The following is an 18,080-nucleotide window of genomic DNA, read 5'->3' as shown; positions in this document are numbered from 1 at the left end:
TTCCATATATATGTGTTAGCATACGGTATTTGTTTTTCTCTTTCTGACTTACTTCACTCTGTATGACAGACTCTAGGTCCATCCACCTCACTACAAATAACTCAATTTCCTTTCTTTTTATGGATGAGTAATTTTATATGAAATATATTTTCATATAAGTTGTAATAATATAATTATGTAGTTGCTCTATAATTTTGATGAGGACATATACTTCAGTGAAAACTAAGGTTTGCTACTGAAAACATCCTTAACTTTGTCTTTTGAATTTACACATTCAGATTAATAACTAAGCATATGTAAATCCTCAAATCATTGTTTCAAAATTTCCGGACATATGGTACCATAAGAGCCATTGCATCAGAACAACCAGTCCTTGGTAACAATTTTAAAATCTGGACACATTCAAAGGAAAATAAATAATAATGTACCCTTTCACTGAATGGCCATAATCTGCCATGAAAAAAACACAAAATAAGACTGTTTTCATAGAATATTAGAAGTAGCCACAGGCCATTGGAAAAAAGCTTCGTAATTATGCCTTCAAACAGGACTTTTGCAGAAAGTTATTTGCTTGGGAAGCAAGCAAATGCTGTCAGATTCTCATTATCAACTGATTCCTGTTTCTTCTATCACATTCCAAATCCCATTAAAATTGGGTTAACATAATTATTTGACATTGGAAACAGTATATCTCCTCTAAGTAGAAAAGATGTGTGGCTTGAAGTCAAGCTTAGAAATAATATATTGCTCTAAAAATAAGGTTTCTGACTTACAAGACATATGGTGAATCTTCATGAAGTCAGGGAGAGAAGAGGAGTTGTCATGAAATGTGCTCCATTAGAATTGCCAGGGGGACAGACTGTACTTTCCCACTAACAAATGTTCCTTTTTTAATGTGGTTGCCCCTATATTTTCTTATTACATGCACAATCCTTTCACTTTTTCCCTGTGAATATGTGAAATACTTCCTATTTTGAATTTCCAGAATTTATGTTTCTGTTTACTCATTAGAACTCAAAAGGTATATTGTATACTCATTGCATATAAAAATGGAATTAAAAACAAACATGCTGGAAAGGAGAAAATAATTCTACCCTTGGGGGTGGAGCCTGCTTGGATTTGAGAAAGGCTCCACAGAGGAATTTACATTTCCGTAGGGTCTTGATGAGTGAGAAGTGTACTTGAAGAGCTAACAAGAGAATTAAGACTTTGTTTTCTGATGTGGCTAAAGCAAAGTGTTCTAGGGAATGGATAGAAATAGAGGTAAAACTAGGCTGGGGTCAGCCTGTAAATGATTTCAAACACAATGCAAGGGATTTCAGTCATTATGCTCCTGTCAGTCACAGTAGACACTTCTGGTTTTAACTAAAATATTTTTAAATGTTTACTAGAGTAATACACGCACAAGACTTAATAATCTAATGGTATAGAAGAATTTATATGAGCAAACCATAGTCATTTTCCCCAATCTTAAGAACTCCCATTTTAACTCATTTAAGCCGATTGTCACTATTAATAAATTTGTTAATTTAGGACACTATCCATGGACTTTCTGCCAAGGCAGAAAAGGATTTAGCTAATTCATACCAAATCTACTGCTTCATTAATTCTCCCCAATGTGATTATTTTCAGCTCCTATATTTCTTACCATTGTAACTTTAAGGAATATATTTACTGTTTATTTCCTTTTCAACAACTCTATAAAGTAACTCTTGACTCTTTGCCATGCAAAAGGAGTGTCCCAGCACTTCTATTTCTCCCCCTTAGTTTTCTTCCCTCCTTGAAGTCTACTTTATCTGACATTAATATAGGTACTTCTGCTTATTTTTAATTAATATTTGCTCAATATATCTTTTTCCATCCTTTTACTTTCAACTTGCCTATATTGTCATATTTGGAGTTTCTTGTAGACAGCATATAGTTGCATCGTGATTTTTTTCCCACAAATTTTTATTTCTTCAACAGGAGTATGTAGAATATTAGGTAGAATAATATGCTTTATGACATTAATTGAGAATCAGGTTGTGATATATCTTATTTTATCGTGCTAATGAGGGTTCAGTGGAAAGGATAATGAATAGGATTTTTTAATTGAAGTATAGTTGAATTACAACGTGTTAATTACTGCTGTCCAGCAAAGTGACCCAGTTATACATATATATATATACACATACTTTTTCATATTCTCTTCCATTTTGGTTTATCACAGGATATTGAATATAGTTCCCTGTGCTATACCATAGGACCTTCTTGTTAGCTGCAGCATGTTTTTTCAAATTCACTCTGCTAATCTGTCTTTTAATTGGTGAACTTAGATCCTTTACATTTAAGGTAATTATCATTATTTTGGAGCTTAAGTTCTGCCATTTTAATTCTTGTTTTCTGTTTGTTCTCTGTTTTTCACTTCTTTTTTCTTGTTCCTATCTTCCTGTAGGTTACTTGAATATTTTTAGAATTTCATTTTATAGATAGTTTTTGAGTGTAACTCATATAGCTTTTTAGTGATCGTTCTAGGTATTACATTATATATACAGAACTTATTACAGTCTAGTGGTGTCATCATTTTACCAGTTCAGTTGAAGTTTAGAAACCTTACCTTTCTTTATATGACTTTACTTTCCCTCATTTGTACTATAATAGTCTTATATATATCCTCTATGCCCTATATCAGACAGTGTTAAAATTTTTGCTTCAATCATCAGCCATAATTTAGAAAACCCAAAGGAAAGTCTATATTATACTGTATTTACCCATATTTTTGCATACCATGTTCTTTCTTCCTTCTGGATGTTCTATTGTTCCTTCTTTTATCATTTCCTTTCTGTTTAGAGAACTTCTTTTAGCCATTCTTTTAAGGTAGATCTGCTGGCAAAATTTCTTAGTTTTCTTACATCTGAGAATATCTTGATTTACCCTTCATTCTTGGAGGATAATTTTGCTGAATATAAAATTCTGGGTTGACAGTTCTTTTCTTTCAATGCTTGAAAGATGCTGTGCCACTTCTTTCTGGACTCTATGGTTTTCCTCTTTTTTTTAGTATTTTTTTATTGTGATAAAATACATGTAACATAAAATTTACCATTTAAGCATTTTAACTGTAAAATTCAGTGGCATTAAGTACATTCACAATGTTGTATAACCAACACCACTATCCATTTCCAAAACTTACCAATTAGAGAATAACTCCCCATTCTCCCCTGCCCCAGCCCCTAGTAATCACTACTCTCCTTTCTGTCTCTGTGAATCTGCATATTCTAGGTACTTCATATAAGTGGAATTATACAATAGTCATCCTTTTGTGTCTGGTTTATTTCACTTAGCATAGTGTTTTCAAGGTTCATCCATGTGGTAGCAGGTATCAGAGCTCCAATCCTTTTTAAGGATAAATAACATTTCGTTGTATGTATATACCACATTTGTTTATAAATTCATCTGTTGATCAACATTTGGGGTATTTACACCTCTTAGCTATTGTGAATAATGTTGCTATGAACATTGCTGTACAAGTATCTGATTGAGTCGCTGCTTTTAAATTCATTTGGATATATACCTAGAAGTAGAATTGCTAAATCATATGGTGATTCTTTTCAATTTTTTGAGGAACTGCCAAACCATTTTCCACAGTAGCTACACCATTTTACATTCCCAGAAGCAATGTACAAGAGTTCCAATTTCTCCATATCCTCCCCAACACTTATTATTTTCTGGTTTTTTTATAGTAGCCAACTAAATGAGTGTGAAGTACTACCTCACTGTAGTTTTCATTTGCATTTCCTTAATGATTAGTGATGGTGAATGTTTTTTTCATGTCCTTTTTGGCCATTTGTATATCTTCTTGGGAGAAATGTCTATTCAAGTCCTTTGCCCATTTTTTTAGATGGCTTGCTTATTTTTTTGTTCTTAGGTTGTAGGAACTCTTTAATACTCTGGATGTTAATTCTTGATTGGATATATGCTTTGTAAATATTTTCTTCCATTCTGTGGGTTGTCTTTTTACTTTCTTGATAATCTCCTTTAACACAAAAAATTTTTAATTTTGACTGAGCTCAATTTAACTATTTTTTCTCTCATTGCCTGTGCATTTTTGGTCATATATAAGAAATCATTGCCAGATTCAATGTCATGGAGATTGTCTCCAGTGTTTTCTTCAAAGAGTTTTATAGTTTTAGCTCTTACATTTATGTCTTGGATCCATTTGAGTTAGTTTTTGTGTATGGTGTAAGGCAAGGGCCCAAATTCATTTTCTTGCATGTAAATTTGTTTTTGTTTTTGTTTTTTTGCTTCTTTTTTAATGTTTCTGTTGGGGAACAAGAACTTGAAGCTTCCTAGTTTGCAATCTTGCTGACGTGCTTCTGGATTCCATGGTTTCTGATGAGAAATAAACTGTCATTCAAATTATTTTTCCCTGTAGGTAAGGTCTTGTTTTTGTCTGACTGCTTTCAAGATTTTTGTTTTCTTTTGTTTTGCTTTAGTTTTCAGAAATTTGAGCATGACATGCCTTGGTTTGAATGTTTGGTTATCTTGTTTGGAATTCATTCACCCTCTTGAATCTGTAGGTTTATGTCTTTTGTCACTTTGGGGAAGTTTTCAGCCATTATTTCTCTGAGTCCTTTTTCAGTACTGCCCTTTTTCTCCTTTCCTACAGGACTCCAATGACATGAATGTTAGATCTTTTGGTTTTGTGCCACAGGTCCCTGAGGCTCTGTTCTTTATTTGTTTTAAGTCTATTTCCTCTTTGTTGTTCAGATTTGGTAATTTCTATTATACTATCTTTCTTTTTATTTTGATTATTATTTTTGCCTGTGTTGGATCTTTGTTGTTCCATGCAGGCTTTCTCTAGTTGTGGTGAGCAGGGGCTACTCTTCGTTGTGGTGCGTGGGCTTCTCATTGTGGTGGCTTCTCTTGTTTCGGAGCACAGGCTCTAGGTGCACGGGCTTCAGTAGTTGCAGTGCATGGGCTCAGTAGTTGTGGCTCACGGGCTCTGGAGCGCAGGCTCAGTAGTTGTGGTGCACAGGTTTAGTTGCTCTGCGGCATGTGGGATCTTCCCAGACCAGGAACCAAACCCATGTCCCCTGCATTGGCAGGCAAATTCTTAACCACTGCGCCACCAGGGAAGTCCCTATACTATCTTTCAATTCATTGATTTTTCCTGAGTCACCTCCATTCTGCTGTTTCACCTCTACATTGAATTTTTATTCCAGTTATTGTATTCTTGAGTTCTTAAATTTCATTTGCTTCTTTTTTGTCTTCTATTTCTTTGCTGAGCTGCTCTATTTTTTCATATATTTCAAGTGTGTTTTTAATTGTTTATTGAAGCTTTTTAATGATGGCTGCTTTAAAATCTTTGTCAGATAACTCTAACATTTCTGTTATCTTGTTGTTGCCATTTATTGATTGTCTTTTTCCATTCACTTGGAGATTTTAATGGGTCTTAGTACGACAGGTGAATTTCAATTGAAATCTGGACATTTTGGGTATTATGTTATGGGCCTCTGGATCTTATATAAACCTTTGTTTTTAGTTGTGACACCACTCCAAAAGAGGAAACAGGGGTGTGGCCCTCTTTCAGCCAGGTGTCGTAGAAGTCCAGGTTCCCAACTCAGCCTTCATTGACACCTGAAAGTGGGGCTTCTCATTACTGTTGGGCCATGGTTGGAGTTCTGACTTTCCTACAGACTTCCACGAATACCTCCCAGGCTGGGAGGGGTAGAAGTGTCTCATTACTTAAGCTCACCATTTGGACTCTGCTGACATCATGGGATGCGAGGTGGTATCATTACTGCTGGGCAGTGATCAAAGTCTTTACTCTGTACAAGAACTCCTCCAGCAGCACTACAGCAGAGAAGGGGATACTCTGATACTGCTGGGTGGAAGAAGCAATTCATGTTCCTCTGACACTGCAAGTGGGGTGGGGGAGATCATTACTGCCTGGCAAGGACAAAAGACCCAGTTCCACTTTGGCATTCTCTGAAACCACCATGGCAGGGGTGTTGGAGTGCCTTGCTATACCCTGGCAAATTTAAAGAAGTCTAGGTGCCCTACTTTGCCTTTGCGGGCAAAGGTGGGGGTGGGGTTCAGTTTTCCGTGTGGCGTTTGGCTGGAGTAGAGTGGTTACTGTCTCAGTGTTTTCTGCCTTCCTAGGCTGCCCCTTTCCTGGTCATTTAACTAGAGAACTCAGGCTTTTCTTGGGACTCTTTTGTCTGTGCCTTTGGTGTTTCCAGGTTGCTAGCTTCTTCAGCTCTAAGTCTGTGATGAACAAAAAATAAACAACCTGGGGAACTCACCACTGAGTCATTCCTTGGGTCTGAGTTCCCTTGCTTGTCTTCTTTCTTCTCTTTACATTTCAAAGTCTTCTTATGTTTGTTTTATATATACTGTCCAGGGTTTTTAGTTGTATTTAGTGGGAAGACTAGGGAAATGTACCTCTCCTTGGTCTTTCTGTAAGTGGAAGTGCCCCTCCTTAAATTATAAACATAAATCAGATCATATTACTGACCTGCTTACAAGTCTTAAAGGTTTTTCACTGCACTCCAAGCTAGTTACCACATGGACTTAGAAGACCCTGGTTTTTCCAACTCCAGCCTATTTCTCTAGCCTCTTTCATGCCCTATCCCATTCACTTTGATTCATGCTGACTTCCTTTCTGTTCCTCAATCACATCAAACTCTCTATTGTCCCAGGGACTTTACAAATGCTTTTACTTCTCTGTTGAATGAGTTATTTCTGATCTTGGCCTGACTGTATTTTTTGTATATCTCAACACTGTGCCTAAAAGTCACCTACTCAGAGAAGTCTTCTCTGATCACTGTAAGGAGTTTCCTCTCTCCCTCACTGCAGTTGTTCTCTATCACTACACTTTGTACATTTCATGCCAGTATTTTTCATGATTTGCATTTATATATACATATTTTGTTTGCTTACTAGTGTATTGTATGTTTTCCACTATATTGTAAACTTCACAGGCTCAGCAGCCATATTCATTATATTCACTAGTTTATCCATGGTGCTTAGCGAAGTCCCTGGTACACAGTAACCATTTAATAAATGTCTGCTGAATGAATGAATGGAGACAAAACATTATACAATGTACAAATTACATTGCCATTTTATAATCTAGAAAGATGCTTATTTATTTATTTGGTATGCATTCATAATTTCATATTGTGAAATACACTAAAAATACTTTTGTTTGTCTCTATCATTTTGCTTGCTACTTACGTCAAAACTATCTATTTGTATGCTTTCTTTTGTTTATAGGATTCGAGGACAGCTACCATGTTTTACTCATTTTTGTATCTATATTCCTTAGCACATGGCCTATACCGAGTAGATGCTCATGATGAAGAATCAATAAATGATAGCTTCTGCAATGTGCTACAAAGTTATGTGAAATAGTTCCTAAGAGACACTAAACAAACCAAAATATTTTCATTACTTAGATGACCCAAATAACTAAGTTTCCTTTCAAAATCAAGAAAATGTCAAAAGCAGTGACAAACTTACATGCCTCTCTCTCTTTCTGGATACAGTTCTTGGTCAGTGGGAATAAATGATTTTTTCCACTTGGTATGAGCATCCTTAATTTTCCAATCTTCCTAGAAGTAAATAAGACCCATTTGAGAAAAAATGACAGTATCTATGGAGAAAGAAAGAAATCTTCTTTTCCCACTCCCCATCTTTATTCCTCTGTAGTCTGTCAATTATTACTAGCCAAGGATCAAACAATTTGTCTCCTACCTTAAGTACTTTTTATGTTTAAAATTGTTGATTTATAGATCTGTATTAATTTATAAATAGAACCTCTGAACTTATCTAGCACCAATTTTGCCAGTTCACATTTGCAACTACAAATAAGACTGCTAAACGTTCAGATGAAAATGGACCTAACATCTTGAATATGAGGGAATTCCCTAAGAGCTACATGTTTTGTAAATAAATAATGTTAGGGCTTCCCTGGTGGCGCAGTGGTTGAGAGTCCACCTGCCGGTGCAGGGGACACGGGTTCGTGCCCCAGTCTGGGAAGATTCCACGTGCCGCGGAGCGGCTGGGCCCGTGAGCCATGGCCGCTGAGCCTGCGCATCCGGAGCCTGTGCTCCGCAACAGGAGAGGCCTCAACAGTGAGGCCCGCATACCACACACAAAAAACAATAAATAATGTTAAAGCTCAGAAGACAGAGTTTAGATCAGGGTTTTGTTTTTATCCTGCAATATTAACACAGGGTTTTTCTTTCATTAGTTATGGGGTTATCTTAGGGAGCCCCAATGATTGAAGCAAATGCAGTCTTTTCAAATTTGAAATCCAGCTCCTGCTATTGCTGTTGCTGCTGATTTACTAGGCCAGGGCTGGACTGGCCTAGTTTATCCAGGCAGAGGTTCAGCAGAACTCACTCCTTTTGGGAGTATTTATGGACTTCCGAGATCAGATCTGTGCCAAGTGGTCAAGCAGTACCTAAGCAGCAGCGTGGTGGCAGCTGCTAGATTGGTTTATCACACCTCCATAGATTCAACCTGTAAGGCAAAAATGACCCCAAATGAATTTGGAAAGTTTATTATTTACACAGACAGCAACACAATATCAGCATGGTGTCAACTCCCCATGTCCCTAGTCCCACAGGATGATACCAAACTGAAGGGGCCAGATGATAGATGATACAAGTGGTGGGTCACTCTGTCACTGAGGAGCCAACTCTAAACTACAGCTGAACGGTTCTTTAGTCTGAAGCCACTGTGAGATGGCAAGTCCGACGCCTCACTGGAACCAGGGTGGCAGATAAGAAATGGACCTGGGATAGCTTCTCACAGCATCATCTTGCCATGTTCCAGGAAAGATCACAGGGCATTTTGCCATGACAGACTGTGGTTGAGCCTTGCATACACAGCATATGCAGAGATGTGCAAGATGACCAGAGTGCCATGGTAAAGCTGTTCTCCTATAATCTGATGAGGAGGTGAGGATTTCAAAGTCAGTCTAGTTAAAAGGGCCATCATTCTGTAAGCAGTGAAAGTATAATCAGATAAGAGTAGGGATCATCAATAGCTCCTGGGATTTCATCAGAAAATAGTATTGCAAGTGGTAGTGGTAAACTGAAGAATTGTTACCATTCATCATGGAGCCATCTGAATAAGATATACACCTAGCTGGGTTATGAGGAAGAAGAAAAACCAACTTGTGAAAAAGTTGATGGCGTATATACCAAGCCTTCCCATTTTGACATCCAGTTCTTCCACAGATATCAATAAGGCCACAAAGGATATCTAAACTGACAAAAACACCAGATTTTTCTTCTCAGTTCTTACTGGAACATCATTTTTGCATTTCACACAATTTTGCACTCTTTTCTATCTGAAACTCTTTTTTTCATTGGGTTTCCACAACATTGCATTCTCTTGGTTCTCCTTATAATTTTTTTAATTTTCTCTTTCTCTTCTGTGGGCTTCCTCCGTGGGCGTCTCACGCTCTCCTGGTCCTCATTCATATTCTTGTTTTAGTAGTGACTTTCAAGTCTGTATCTTCAGCCCTTATATGTGAATGCAGAAACTGCCTACTGGTAAATCCTTCTCAGCTGTCCCATGGGTATCTCATGTTTAGAGTGTCCACAACAGAATATCTCAGATCACTTCCCTCTTCCAAATCCACCTTATTTTTTATTTTAGATGGAGAAGAAATAATTTACCCATTCATCAAAGCTAGAATCATGCAAATCATTCTTGATATTGCTCTTTTCCTAATCTTTCATATCCAATCAGCCACCAAGTTCTCCTGAATATTTATTAAATTCATCCCCTTCTCTCCATCCTCACCTCCACTTATCTATTTCTGACCCAGGCCATCTCTTCATTGGTCTATTGCCACATCCTTCAAACTGTCTTCTCCCTCCATCCTGTCCCTCTCAAATCTATGCTCTCCATGGCTGCCAGTCAATATAAAACATAAATATATAAATATGACCAAGTCACCTTATTGCTTAAAACCCTTATAGGGCTCTTTTAAGGTTACCTTTTAGTTTGAATTTTTCCCCCTGATCTGGCTATTGCCCACCCCTCCCACCTCATCTCCCATTACCTCTTGCTTTGCTTTTCAACTCCAGCCATCCAGGCACCTCTACATAGTGCTCTATTAACTGCTCACACATACAGTCTTCCTCCCAGTTAGGTACCCTTCTGTGCATAGTATGGGGCACATCTATCATTGCACTTATCACATTATCCAATTAAATTAATTGTGATTGTTTCTGTTTCCCCTACCAGTCTATGAGCATCTTGGTCATCTTTGCAGTCACAAAATCAAGCTCATTTTTCTGATTAAAGGATACAACTTGGGCCACCACATTGGTAGTGTTCAAAAAATGTTTATTTAACAATAAGTTTATATGCTTTTCATTAATGGCTGCTAAGTGCACCAGAAACTTCCCTGATGGGCTAGGGCTAGTTAAGAAAACTAGGTTTCTTAATCTTAGGTGGGCTCTGGGATTTTTATTAGATTGTGATTAATAAAAATCTAACAGCAGGGAATACCTGGAAAGAGCCCTAAAAAAAAACCCTATTGAGATAAGTTCAACTTCAGTCAATTTTTCTTCACTCAGAGATGACTGCTGTGAATCTTGGTCTGGAAAGGACATGGCTTGATTTAATACAATTTACCCTTGAGGCAGAACAGCAAAGAAAGGATTCTACTAATTTAATTATAGTCTCAGGGTGCTTCTCCCTGATAATCTAAAGGGAGATTTGGCCCAGAGAAGCACACTTGAAGGCCCATTTACATTTAAAGATCTCTTCCTACTTGCTTCTCTGACTACTGGAGGCATAGACAGATTGCTATTAGGCTTTAGTTCTTTACTCATAGCTATTAGTTGAATTATACTACAAGAAAATAAAAACATTGTTCCAGAAATTTTGCTTAACTTTCCCTGGAGCAAGTTTTATATATTGTTCCTGAGAATAACTTGTATCCTGTTTAATCACTACTAGTCTTATCAGAATTGCCTAGCTAATTTTTCTGATCAAGGCATACAACTGGGCCAGCACAGAACACCTGCTTTTAGAGTTATATGAAAGGTTTGGGCAAAACTAAGTGGAAAAAAGAGGGCTCCCATCCCTTCCTCTCTTTTAGGACAGGGACGACCCACACAGCTGTTCTGTGTTGTCACTTCTCACTAATCATTCAAAAATGAAAGATAAAAGAGAAAAAAATTTCTGATAATATATTAACCATTAAAAAAGCAAGAAATTTAAACATTAAACAGAGAGCTATAGCACAAACACAATCTAAGCAAACTGGGAAAATCGCCAGAAAGGGCTCTGCAAGACATTTTGTCTAAATGTTAAATAACTAAAAAACATTGAAATATGTCTTGCCTGGCAAGTCTGAGGTCTGATGCAGAGCAAGCTTCTTAGCAGGAGAAATAGGAAGTGAAGATTAAGGCCCCTATAAAAATAACCTAAGTTAGAAATGTGGAGGTTAGAAATCTTTAACTTGCAGCTCCAGAAGAAACATTCACACTATTTACTCCTGTCTTTGGCCCCAAAGAGACAAAGGCTTTAGGCTCCTCCCCCATCTGCCCTCATCCCTAAGAGTCAGATCCATTGAGCACCTAGATTCTAGTCAGAGAACCTTTGTAAATTTCATATCTCAAGTACTTAGACTCATTACATATACTACAAAATCTTAACTGAAAATATTTTGGTCAAGATATTTTAATTTTTTATTGAACTCTAGAGGGTCTAAAAGACAAAAAAGACAAAACTATAACAATTGGATTAAACGATGATTTACAGTGGTTTATTTTTTTTTAATTAATTAATTTATTTATTTATTGGCTGCGTTGGGTCTTCTTTGCTGCGGGTGGGCTTTCTCTAGCTGCAGCGAGCGTGGGCTACTCTTCGTCGCGGTACACAGGCTTCTCATTGCTGTGGCTTCTCTTGCTACGGAGCACGGGCTCTAGGCACGTGGGCTTCAGTAGTTGTGGCATGCAGGCTCAGTAGTTGTGGCTCATTAAAGTGGTTTATTTTGATATGGTTGCAAACATCTCACAAGTTCTATGTCTCCAATTAATTTAATCAGTTTAATATTTCTCCTTTGCCTGCTTCCAAAAAGAATCCAAGTCTCCTTCCAAAGAATCAGTTTGGCATTTATATCTAGACTGTTGAAGTATGTGTCACATATCAATTAGTGCAATGTTTTGATATGTAGTTTATGATAACATACCTTTTCCTCTAATCTTTGAGAACTGTTCATTAAGAGAAGGCAAAACTAAGAGGTTGACGTTTGTATGTAATAATGTTATACTAACAAAAATGGGGCATTAACACTGTGAATAATAGGCAAAAAAATATAAAAGCTAGTTTATTTGAAAAGTTGTGGTAAGAAAAATGCAGGAAAGATTTAGCTGAGTCATTTGGAGTTAAGAATAAAAGAGTGAAGGCAAAGATGATTTAATCATTTTATTTTTCTTCTCCCCAAATCAAGACTATCTGAGTGAAGTCAGTTGTGTTCTTAACATACTAAGTGAAATAATTAATGCCTATTATACTGTCAAAATCTAAGGCAAATTTTTGATGTTTTGTAGGGGAAACCTCAGGGAGGAGGACTTGGGAAAAATACCTAAGGCCTTGGTGAACACTATTAGATAGTATAACCCCACACTCACATTTTGGCTCAGTCATTCCTAGTTTTTACAATTACTTTTCTAATAGTTATCTCAGGTGATTATATTAAATAATTTCCTTACTGTAACATATATAGGAGAAGAACATGTACAACTTAATTCTGTGACATAATTCTCAAAATCCTCTTTCTCTAGGACCTTTTATTCCATCTTCTTCGGTACTGGTCTTTCATGAAATACGTATCTTTTATTTTTACTGCATCCTGGTGTTTGGCATTTGTTTTGATACTCCATTCATTATGCAAACAATATCTCACTTTAAGCTTGCTTGCAATATGATGTAGTCTGGTTGCTTGTCATACAAGCACAGTCAGGATATACTGTTTGGTGTTTCAGCCAAATTTCTTCACTTCCTATATTCTCACAGTTGGTACCACGCAGGAACACTCATGGTGACTCTTAGCCTCCTTTGTAGTTAACTTTCTGATGAGACATATTCAGTAAACATTCAACAGACCTTCCCCTTCCAAAGTACTGTTCATTTTGGGACACTGATACAAACCGTTTTACTAGTTTTAAAAGTCATATTCTGGAATCACCTTAACTTGGTACTACAATCATGCATAATAACCTCAGACAAATTACTTAACCTCTTTAATCTTTATTCATTAATTTATTCAACATTTATTGAACTATGTGTAATAGGCTCTGGGGATAGGAAGTGAATGTGATAGCCAAGAGTTTCTCATCTGTAAAACGTGGCTAATGATAGAGCTGTTTTGAGGATAAAATATATGTAAAGTACTTAGCACAGTGCTCAATAAATGTTCGTTATTATTAGCAGTATTATTTTGTTTGTTTTTTTGTTTGTTTTGCAGTACGCGGGCCTCTCACTGCTGTGGCCCCTCCCGTTGCGGAGCACAGGCTCTGGACGCGCAGGCTCAGTGGCCATGGCTCACGGGCCCAGCCGCTCCGCGGCATGTGGGATCTTCCCGGACCCGGGCACGAACCCGTGTCGGCTGCATTGGTAGGCGGACTCTCAACCACTGCGCCACCAGGGAACCCCAGCAGTATTATTTTGATCAAATTACTTTTAACATCTCCCTGTGACTGTAACCTCTAATGATTCACAATGCATCCATTCCATTACGTTTCTGAACATAAAGCTACTCCATAAAGTACTGATGCTGGAAATGATCTTTTCTAGAAATACTGATGCAGTGTTCCGAGAACAGTGGAATGTAGGCACTCCAAAATACAATACCTTTCACACCTGGTCAGCCAAGAAAATAACTAAATCACAACCACGATCTGGATTATGAAAGGAAAGTGCTATACCTGTACCGTCTGAGTGTAGACTTGTCTAGATAATCTTCTACAATTCTTTCCAAAATCTCTCATATACTTTTAAGTTTGTATTCTTAGAAAAATAAATAACAAGCCTACAGACAGGCCATCTTAAGTTTTACTTGTTGTGTATCACTAGCCTGAAAAGATCAAAAATATTTTTACTGTGGTTTCAGCTCTTTGTTGGGGAGGCAGGGGCAGGTGGAGGTGATGTCAACTCATGTTAGTTGAGAAAAGTGGCAGTTCTGCATCTCATGCAATTGAACTAGAGAAAATGGGTTACTGCAAGAACTGGCAAAACCTATTGCCAATATTGCAATGGTTACAGAAATAAAATGAGTTTCTCTTTTACTCAGTGGAGCTATTTAAGAATGACAAAGGGCTTCCCTGGTGGCACAGTGGTTGAGAGTCCACCTGCCAGTGCAGGGGACACGGGTTCGTGCCCCGGTCCGGGAAGATCCCACAGGCCGCGGCGCGGCTGGGCCCGTGAGCCATGGCCGCTGAGCCTGCGCGTCCGGAGCCTGTGCTCCGCAACGGGAGGGGCCACAACAGTGAGAGGCCCAAGTACCGCAAAAAAATTTTTTTTTAATTAAAAAAAAAAGAATGACAAAGAGAAAACATCTACAACGGTGGCAGAGACTTTGTGTCCAAACATTATAGGATGAATTATTTGTCGTTTAAATGGAGCCTCATTAGGCAAACTGTCTGTTTTACTAAGGACTGCACAGGAGTCTGTGTAAGACTTCGGAAGAACAGGAGTTTTGAAGAACCATGTTGTTTACACTTTGTCACTCATTTTCAAGCCCAGTGTTACCGTTCAGTTCTTATACAAGAATATCTGAAAACAAAAGGACATCCATCCTCTAAAATGGACACTGGGTGCTCTGAGCGTCGGAGGAGTTGGCCGAAAACCCGACACCAAGCCCTTCAAAAGGCACGTGGGGCCGAACCTCCCTCGGAATCGCCACGGCCGGCGCTCGAAGGCTCCAGGCTCCGCGCCTGACTTCCCAGGGCCGGTGCAGCACCAGGGGCGGTCCGACAGCACCGGCCCTCCTGCCTCGTCATCGCTGCGTTTCTGGCTGGCGGAGCCCGGTCCCCGTCCGCGGCATTCCACGCCTCCGTCTCCGCGGGCGTACGCGGGGCTCGGGAATCACCTCGGGAGCCCACTCAGCAGCGGGGAGGGCGGGAGCGAGGAAAGCCCGGGCTCCCGCTGTAACCCCCGCACTCAGCGGCGTCCCCCACCCCTCGGCGGCGGGGCCGCAGGTACCTCCTCAGCCGCCTCAGCAGTCGGCGCTCAACTGGTGGGCAGCCCGTCCCGCCGCCGCCACGTCCGCTCAGAGGCCCTTCGGAGCCGCGCTCCCGCCGCTGGCACCTGACTTGACTGACTGGCTGACCGACCGACTCGAGGCTGGAACCCGCGTCGCCGCCGCGACCGCCGCCGCCGCCGCGCACGCGCTCCTCGTTCGCCTCCGTTCCAGGGCGGCCCGCGGGGCGGGAACGCGACGCTACGAGCCGCCCGCACCTGCCTGACTGACAGGCGGACCCCGGGATCGGGCCTCGTGCCGGCGCGCGCACGCGCACGCGCCTGGCGCGGCTGCCGTCGGCCCCGGGGGTGGGACCGCGCGGCAGCGAGCGGGCGGGGGGCTCGTGGTGCGCGCGCCCCGCACCCGAGGGCTGCGGAGAGATATTTTGGGTGGCAGGAGGCCCCTCGTCATTTCCGCCGGGCTGCTGGTCGTGCCGGGGGCTTCACTCTCGCGCACGAGGCGAACGGGCAAGTTGGCTGCGGGCGTGTGGCGGCAGCTCCTTCCCTTAGCGCTGGGACCCTCGGCAGTGCAAGCCATGAACTGAAGCCCCGGAGGGACGGAGACCCGAGCGGAGTTGCGGAGCCACGGCAGCAGCCGCCGCCTCAGCGGGGAGTGAGCAGACCCGGCGCGGACCCGCGACCCCGGAGCCTTTCCCTCCCAGTCGCCGCTCCCACCGCTGCAGCCGCGAGACTCGACACACAAAAGCCGCCTTCTCCGCGCCGCCCGCCCAGCGAGGCAGCGGCCAGCGAGGGACCCCACCTGAGGGCGGCTCGGGCTGTTGAGTTCGTTTTGTGTCTGAGCTCCGAGCTCCGCGCCCCGCGCGGAACCGACCCTGTGCTCATGGCTCTGATCATGGAACCGGTGAGCAAATGGTCTCCGAGTCAAGTAGTGGACTGGATGAAAGGTAATGACCGCTGTGCGGAGGGCGAGGCGGCCCTGGGGCTCGGGGTCCCGGCGCGCGGGAGGGAAGGGGCGCCCGCCCCGGCCGAGCCCGCCATCGGGGCTGCAACCGGCTGATCGTGGGGCGCCGAGGGCGGCGGGGGACCTCCAGGGCTGACTGGGGCTCGGGATCCCGGTCTCCTATTGTCTCCAGCCAGTGGCTTCCCAGCCGGAGAGGGGCGCGGAGAGCGCGAGGGTGGCCGGGGCGACCCGATGGAAGGCTGGGAGCCGGACGGCGGAATCCCTGTCAGTCTTTCCGGCTCCTAGCTCCCCTTGGTGCCCCCAGGCCGGGAGGACGTGTCGACCCTGCCTTCTCCCCTCAGGGAGGAGCCCCCAGGGACGGTCGCCCGTTCCCCGGCCCCTTTGTTCCTGGGAATCCTGACGCCCCCTTGGCGGCCGCCCCTGCCAAGTGCCTTTTCTTGCGCCAACTCTCCCTGCAACTTTTAAGCCCACATAATGGTGTCAGGACGCGGCCGCCGGGGTTTGGATCCGGAGAGCTCCCCCTCTTCCCCACGTTGGGCTGAGGATGCTCGGGGGATGAGCCGCTTTGGGGGAGAGGAAAACATGCTTCCCCTGGGACAGCATCTGCGCTGGTATCAGTGGCTCCCTCCTGTGCATCTCCCCCGCGTCCTTTGCATCCTCCTCTTCTGGCCGCTTGAGGCTTTGAATCTTAAGGCTTTTTACTGGGGGCTCGACCCCAGGTGTAAAGTGATGCACATTCAAGTGCCCCCTCATTTATTCCATCTTGAAGACTCTCCCCTTTTTTCCCCTGGGCAATTTCTAATAACCATACTTAAAGACATTCGCCCTCTTAATCTCAAATGTGGGCTTTTTCTCTGTCCCTGGGCTTTCCTGCCTCACTATCTCCCTCTGTTGTCTGTTGTCTGAGTTAGAGGACCCTCTCCTCACGACCACTGCGCCCCCTCCCATCCCCAAGATTCCTAAGATTTGGGGAATGCTGACAGGGGATGGACAAAAAAAGGATTCCTCGCCACACTTGGGAGATGTTAAGAGTTTTGCTCGTGGCTATTCCTAGTCACAAACTCTGGGTAGATTAGTCAGGGACCGAAGGCTTATTTGCAAATGCCGTTCCAAAGATGAGGGAGCCCCTTCTTAGGGCTTGCTTAGCAGTCAGACTTTCTAAGCTCCAGGTACTTTAGAACGAAAGTAGGGTGATTGGAAGTGATTGAGAACGACAGAGGGAAGCTCAATTTTTTTTTTCTTTTTCCCCCGAGCCTTTTCAGCCTCTTGCTTGTCTTGTGGATTTTCCTTTATCCATTTGCTTTCCGTTTATTCCCTTACTTGCCCCTTTATTCTTCATTTATTTCGTTTTTTTCCTAATATGTGGAAAGTGCTTTGTAACTGCAAAGCGCAGTACAAATGAGAGTGTACTGAATTAAATCGAATTCATTATTTATCGACTGCCCCCCTGTGTGCGGTGCATTGTGCTAAGGTGCCATGGGTGCCATGACTAAGACAAAGTCCTGCGGTGGCTCTTTTTTTTTTTTCTGTTTTCATATTGCTATTGAAATTCCGCTCTCCTAGATTCCCACCAATTTCCCCCCCCTTCGGATTGTCAGATGCAGGCAAACATCTAACTTCTGTGTTTCTCAGTCATGGAAGAAAGAGCCAGAGCACATGCGAAAAGCAAGAATGCTTAATTAAAACCCTTTCTTTGAATTTGCCTAAAAGATTACTTCAATTTGAGTCTTGTTACTGAAATACTCAAAGAAAAGCTATCTTGGCTCCATGGGAGTCAGATTACCTTCAGAGACTACCTCTCACAAATTCCCATGATGCTTGTAGTGAGTGCTGCATACTCCATCTTCTTCACCTCCCACCCTCCCAGTACATTCTTGCACTTTCCCCACTCTCTACACTTTAG

The 18,080-nt window shown here is 41.9% G+C and overlaps 2 protein-coding genes across 15 annotated transcripts in view; one reads left to right on the top strand and one right to left on the bottom strand.

Annotated features, from left to right (window-relative positions):
• Positions 1 to 16,098, bottom strand: part of LOC136793392 (uncharacterized) — a 190,083-nt gene extending 173,985 nt beyond the window's left edge. The window contains exons 1-3 of the mRNA XM_067023183.1: positions 15,931 to 16,098; positions 15,220 to 15,626; positions 7,504 to 7,595 (exon numbers count right to left, since the gene is read on the bottom strand). Of these exons, the coding sequence (XP_066879284.1) occupies positions 7,504 to 7,595; positions 15,220 to 15,626; positions 15,931 to 16,098 (667 nt within the window). The remainder of the gene's footprint in view (positions 1 to 7,503; positions 7,596 to 15,219; positions 15,627 to 15,930) is intronic.
• The window catches only part of CNKSR2 (connector enhancer of kinase suppressor of Ras 2), a 258,376-nt gene continuing 255,830 nt past the window's right edge, over positions 15,535 to 18,080 (top strand). For 6 of the 14 annotated variants that reach the window (XM_059051142.2, XM_059051141.2, XM_059051143.2 and 3 more), the window contains exon 1: positions 15,538 to 16,160. In XM_059051142.2, coding sequence (XP_058907125.1) covers positions 16,097 to 16,160 — 64 coding nt within the window. In that variant the 5' untranslated portion in view covers positions 15,538 to 16,096. Of the gene's footprint in view, positions 16,161 to 18,080 lie in introns of all 14 variants that reach the window. The other 8 variants (XM_067023642.1, XM_067023641.1, XM_067023640.1 and 5 more) reach the window with 3 other exon arrangements.

The sequence above is a fragment of the Kogia breviceps genome, chromosome X (genome assembly GCF_026419965.1).
Source record: "Kogia breviceps isolate mKogBre1 chromosome X, mKogBre1 haplotype 1, whole genome shotgun sequence".
Lineage (NCBI taxonomy): Eukaryota > Metazoa > Chordata > Mammalia > Artiodactyla > Physeteridae > Kogia > Kogia breviceps.
This window is presented reverse-complemented; position numbering and strand designations above follow the sequence as displayed.